Source organism: Adiantum capillus-veneris, chromosome 22 (assembly GCF_014529385.1).
Source record: "Adiantum capillus-veneris isolate H3 chromosome 22, ASM1452938v2, whole genome shotgun sequence".
Classification (NCBI taxonomy): domain Eukaryota; kingdom Viridiplantae; phylum Streptophyta; class Polypodiopsida; order Polypodiales; family Pteridaceae; genus Adiantum; species Adiantum capillus-veneris.
Window position 1 is genome coordinate 22190632 of NC_140952.1, and position 6428 is coordinate 22197059.

Below are 6428 nucleotides of genomic sequence, written 5' to 3' on the forward strand. Positions count from 1 at the left end.
GAGAAATCTTTTCAAAGGGAATCCATAATCCAATAAATTCTAAGTTTTTGGGTCAATTGACAATTTTGTGGTCGTTATAATATAACAAACATCATTAAGAATCTCCTGTAAGTTTAGAAATTTGCTTGGTTAAGAGTGGTTGGCCGTGATCCAGGACATTAGGAGTCCAACTATCAACCTAGTATGGTGTGGGCACTATCGCAACATTGGATGCATGGGATCAATGATCAAAGAAGACCTCTTTCCCTATTGATGGAGAAAAAAAGGGATTCTAAAAGTTTTGAAGTTTGTAGCCAACCATTGCCAGTTTTTGAACTAGAATGTGAAATAGTCACCGTGTTTTCTTCACAACAAAGTCAAAACCTAGTCAATTTAGAAGTCCTCGTTGAGCAGGGCATCAGCGGATGTGCATGCGGGATAAGGGTCTTACTTGTGATGCCCTTCCTTTAGCAGTTTGGGTCGACCTTTACGTGTGGGGGAACGGTGGGACCACCAAATGTGGGTTAAAAAATCAACCCTAAAGCCTAAGAAAGTGAAATATTGATATGTACAAAGTGGAGGGTGCCATTTGAAGTTCTGTTAATTGTCTGCTAGTTTTGAAATACCATTAACGAAGGGCAAACAAGCGATGGAGGGCGGGGGAGGCGGAGGTGGTGGAGTTGGAGGCGCCTTGCCTGTACAGCACCCGCGTACTCTTGAAGAAATCTTCAAGGATTTCAGAGGACGTCGATCGGGCCTTCTCACAGCTTTGACGCACGGTACCCTATTTGTTCATGCTGGTGTTATGTGTATGTGGGCGCTGTGTATGTCTGCGTGTGTATGCATAAGTAGGTGTCGATGTGCATTTTCAGTTATGTGTGCATACAGCCCTGGCGATGTAGCAATCATGGCGTTCAGTAAGCACAAAAGCATTTCTGGTGGTTTGTGTGGGTGTTTCTGCTTGCACACACACTATAAGATTGTTTGCTAGAGTGGTGTGAAACTTAAGGGACTGTCTGTTGCATAAGTAACAAAGAAAGATTGTAAGCATGTAAAAGTTGTAAAGTATTGAATTGGATCTTTCTTATTGATGGCTGCATCATGCATGCATACTGACTTGTGTCATATTGCGTTTGATATGACAGATGTAGACGAATTTGTGCGCCTTTGTGACCCACGTAGGTTACTTTCTTTTGAATTCTCATCATTTTGGTTTGTCAGTTCTTATCGGTTGACAATTTTGCTTTCCACTTTTGACTTTTTCTGAAGTCGTACTTCATTCTTGTGCATTTTTTGTGCTGGACTCTGGGCGCCGCAGGGAAGGAAAACTTGTGTTTGTATGGGTATCCAGATGAGACATGGGAGGTGAGTCTACCAGTTGAAGAGGTACCCTCAGAGCTTCCGGAGCCTATTCTTGGAATCAACTTCTCACGTGATGGCATGGACCGCCATGACTGGCTCTCACTTGTCGCTGTACATAGTGATGCTTGGCTGCTGGCTGTGGCATTTTTTTATGCTGCTAGATTTGACAAAGGAGAGAGGTAAAGCCTTTGATCTCTTCTTAATTTTTGAAGTAAATTGTCTGTATCTAATGGCCTTGCTCATGTCAAAGAACAATTCATAGTGAAGTTTCTTTAAGCATTACAGAAGTTTGCTATGGCCTGAATTCTAGCTACAGTCTTTTGTTGTAAAATTTTGAGCGTGATATGGAGAATTGACATGAATGGTCACGTACCATCAGTACATGTACGAAGACGCGTGGTACAAATTGAACTACAATTTACAAAAATTATAACTTATTGTGGATGTTATGTATGATAAAAAGTAGAAGACTTGTTATTCTAGCCTAGAGTCTAAGTCTTCAAACATGAGGGAAAAGAGATGACTGGGATTAAGGGCAAAAAATCTAGAGCCCAAACGCATGGAAAAAGTCAAAAAATGCAGCCCACGATGTTCAAAATTGGTTCTTTTGACAGGTCAACAAAGGCCCCAACATTGACCCAAAACTGTCGATTGAGTCCTGAACAAAAAGTAGTAGTTTATGATACAGAACATAACATACAAGTTGTCTCTACGTCGCACATGAAGAACCTTCGCTTGGATGCAAAACAAGAATCCTCACTGGCTCAAAAAAACAGCATTAGACCTAAACCCTACTCCAAAATGACCAAGGGAAATTCAATACAAAGGAAAACAAGTATAAAATTCAATGCAAAGGCGTGAGGATACTTGTCCTCACTAATGCAAAAGAAAAGAAGTGTAAAATTCAATACAAAGGCGTGTTTCTGAAGTCTGGTCAGGCCCCATTTTCCTTAATGTTCTAGCATTGCATGTAGGGGAGTGCATTTTGAAGTGAATTGTTTGCTGTCTTTGAAGGAAATCCATGATTGTGTTGAAACCATTGGCAGGAAGAAATTATTTGGATTGATCAGCGACCTTCCTTCTTTATATGATGTGGTTATGGAGAGGAAACCAGTGAAAGGTTCTAGTAACAACACCAAATCTAAGGCATCTGTGCCTGTCAAACCGGTATGTTTTAAAGTACCGTCTAGCCTAGTCAAATTGAGGTATGTCTCATTCATGGGCCTCTGAATTTATGTGCTTGTGCAGAAGCCAATGCAACAGCCTCTACCTCCTGCCAGAAAGGATGAGGAAGATGAGGTTGAGGATGATGAGGAAGAACATGAGAACACTCTCTGTGGAAAATGTGGTGAGAATTATGGTACAGATGAGTTCTGGATCTGCTGTGACATCTGTGAGCAGTGGTTCCATGGCAAGTGTGTGAAGGTGACTCCCGCTAAGGCAGAGCTCATCAAGCAGTATAAGTGTCCATCATGCAGTAGCAAGAAAGCTCGTGTATGATTGCTTGAGCTTGGACATCCCACTCATTTTCCACGGTCAGGTGTGGTTGAGATGCCCCTTTTATGGAGGATCATCACTGCATGGACAAGCGGTAAAGGGGGCCCAAAGTGTTCTGAAAGAGCAGGGAAAGGATCAGAAGGGGGGGAGGATGTGTGCCCGTGAGCATTGGTCCCTTTGCAAAACACGTTTTTTCGGAAATCTGGTGTTGTAGTTCTATTGAAAGTTCTCAAGATGGAGACTTAATGTTGCATGTTGTACAAAATGGCTTACATGCAATATAATTAAGGTATTGCGCAAGCTCTTGCTGCCTATTCAGGACTGTTTTGAGTTGTAGTGTGCCTGTGGGAACAATCAAAACTATTTGAGGTTATATGTTTAAGCTAAATTTTGATACAGATTACAGATTGATGGAGCTTTTGCATCACGGGGAGATTTTCTCATAGACACTGGTTTCGTTGTGGCTGTCAAAAGGACCAGTCTGATGAATCATTTGTATAGTTATGTCATGCGCCAGGTTTCTTCATAGGCAGGTGGTTTCTCTCGAAGTAAATGACACAGCCTATGAGCGGAGTTATCCTAAATCCTTATTATTTCTATGAGGTTGGGTGGCGTAAATGATACAACAATGTTGCGTGATTATGTCAGTAATTTTGAACCCATTTTTCTGTTATTTCAGCTTCACTTGGTAGGGGCTAAGCATGATTGCTTTCTCACTTGCATTAGGTTTAGCAAGTTGAAGAGAATCGTTTCTTTACATGGTGGAGTGATTGAGTGCTTTTCTTTATCTGCGTGTTTCTTTGATTGTTCTTCCTTGTACATAAAGATTCCTCTAGAGTTTTGTATGTTATCTTATGTACATGAAGATTGCTGTGGCTTTTGAAGTTTCATCAACCTTTTGCATTTGGTTCTCGAGGTCTTATGGAAATCTGTGAGGACATGTTGTTGAAACAGTTTAGATTTTACATTTTTAGTTAACTTTTTTTTTTCCCTAAAGAGAGTTGCCCATGGGTTTTGTCAAAAATGCTGATAGAGTCATGGCTGTGGTTTTGGTTTTCGGGATTGTTGAAAGGTGGTGTAAAAATGGTCTTAATTCCTTTAGGATTGGATAAATTTGGAAGGAGCAAGCTAGACATATGTTGCAAAATAAAGAGCATCTATTTGCTGTAAGCTGATAATACCGCCTGTTAATTCTTATTTCAATCTTTCCTCTCTTTCTCTCTAATATGAGGTGAACTTAAAGCTTCAGAAGATGAAAGTCCTCAACATTGGAGAGATGACCATTCCTTTCCACCTTCGAAGACAATCATCCTTGTGTACAAATGATAGTGCAAAGGCAAGTGTATGTACTTTTGGCTATGTGGGTTCTTAAAGGATTAAGATCAGTAAATTAAGGGATTAATGGGTCGCCATAGAACTGTGCTTATTGAGCATGTTGAAGTTTTTGCACCTTAGAATTCTTAACTCATTGCTTCAAGTTTTTGGTTTCTTAGAATATCAAGTCTTAGTAGAAGAAAGTTTACTCTTCTAAGTTTCTGGTTTCTTGAAATATCAAGTCTCAGAAAACTTAATTTGCACTCTTAATGTTCACCTACCTAATTCACCATGAAAAAGCATAATCTATGCAAGATTCTAGTTGTAGTGACCTCTTCTTTTCTCAAAGTCTTGTGCTAAGTCTTGCTTAAAGTCTTGAAGTGGAAGTTGCTTTGATAATGGCTAATGAGGTTGGATGAGGTCTATCGTGGGACTGCTGATAGGGATATAGAAATGAGTCGTGGATCAAGAGATGTAGCTAAAGGGGCAATGCTTAAGGAGCTTCTTGCTAGAGAAGTGATAAGAACCCCTAACAGAGTTGGAATTGCCCTTCATGTAGCATTTGCCTAGATCACCAGCATCTAAGCTCACTTGTAAAACAACATAGGTAAATAGAGCCATCATTGTATATGTATATATGCAAGGGAAAATGGTATTTAAATTTAATAGCATACACATGCTCTCAAAATTCTAGGAAAAAATGCAATCCGACTTGTATGTTGTTCTTCAACGCTCACTACACAGGAGAGAGCATAAAAACCATACGAAGTCGAGGATATACAAGCGGTCCCTAATGTGGAAAAAGGTGAGTCTACCAAGGAATTAAAATTAAACCTCACATCAAACAACTTACAAGCTGTTTATCATGTGAACTTGCTCACTAGGGACAGTGACTAGTTGATGTAGTCTCTAGATATAGCATCCTTGGTAGAGATGTATTTGCAAAGACCACCATCCCTACGTGTAATAGGGCAACATTCACGTACATGTGTCGTGAGTGCTAGTTCATATTGAACTTGACATCTTATCAACATCATTGTCATGGATGAATTACCTTTCTTAATTTTTCTTTCTTCTCCTATTTTGTGTTTTGTTTGTACAATGTTTTCATGTATTCATAGATAGTTAAGAGGTTTGAAGTGGCCAAGAGTAGAAACGGGTGTCATGACTTGAAGGGAGTGATACCATGCAAGTTAGATCATCAAACTACACCTTGAGGAAGTTTAAGTATACTACAATCCATGATTCCTATAAGCTATTTTGGAAACATAATGTGAAAGACAATATACGCATGATGCTTAAAGCGTAGGTATTGGACAATATAGAAATACAAATGCATTCTATGCCCTGTGCCTACAAACATTGATGATGGTGTAAGGTATTGGAAGCACAAGAATGGGTGCTTAAGTTATAAGGAGGCTACAAGCATGATCGGTAGGATTTGGAGGCTTGAGCATACTTGAGAGTCAACATTGTATGGGGAATTGCACAAGTTATCTAAAGGCTTGAGAATCAACTTGCAACACACAAATATGACTTGGTGGCAATGTTGAAGTTTTTTACTATAAGGTTTGAAATTAGCTACGATCCTTCAAAAACGCAAGCCACTGAGACTAAGGGTGCTAGAGGGTGGTGCCTTCTATTGTATGTACGGGGACCCATTTCTTTGCACCCTCTAAAAAAGGAACCCTACTATGATATTTGACACGAGAAATGTTAGGTTGAAGGAAAATAATTTGGTATACCATTTACTCCTACGAACGGATTAGCCAAAAATCTAGATTGTATTGAACACGAAGAGATTAAAACCCTATCTTATTACTTATATTGAAGAGAAGCTCTTGGATTAGTCAGGAAAGACAAGCCCATTAATTTCTACTCCATGTTGTACTCATGTGAATGTAAGAAAAAAACATCTTTCTCTCTTTGATGTTGGGATTCTCTAGGGTAATACTCCTCAAGTTGCTATATGAACAAGGATTGTGGAATGAAAACTTTGGTGGCAAACCTGAAGTCAATTACATGGCCTCCCACAACGAAGGCAAGTCAATGCAGGGCTTGGAAAAATTAACTTCCTACTCGGTTTAAATTGAGAAGTTAATATCTATCCAAATTTGACATTATAACTATAATATATCTGACTCAGGTCAATGCAAAGCTTGGAAAAATTAGCTTCCTACTCAGTTTAAAATATTTCTCATTGTGATTTGAGAAGTTAATATCTATCCAAATTTAAAATTATAACTTTGATATGTAGAGTGATGTAGCTCTCTTTG

At 39.3% G+C, this 6428-nt stretch overlaps 1 protein-coding gene across 1 annotated transcript; it reads left to right on the forward strand.

Moving 5' to 3' along the window:
* The first annotated feature begins 571 nt into the window (after positions 1-571).
* Positions 572-2981, forward strand: LOC147429019 (PHD finger protein ALFIN-LIKE 1-like). The gene is made up of 5 exons (XM_086494887.1): positions 572-758; positions 1125-1157; positions 1298-1520; positions 2388-2508; positions 2590-2981. The coding sequence occupies exons 1-5, from the start codon at positions 629-631 to the stop codon at positions 2839-2841; spliced, it is 759 nt and encodes a 252-aa protein (XP_086351013.1). The 5' UTR covers positions 572-628; the 3' UTR covers positions 2842-2981.
* The last annotated feature ends 3447 nt before the right edge of the window (positions 2982-6428 follow it).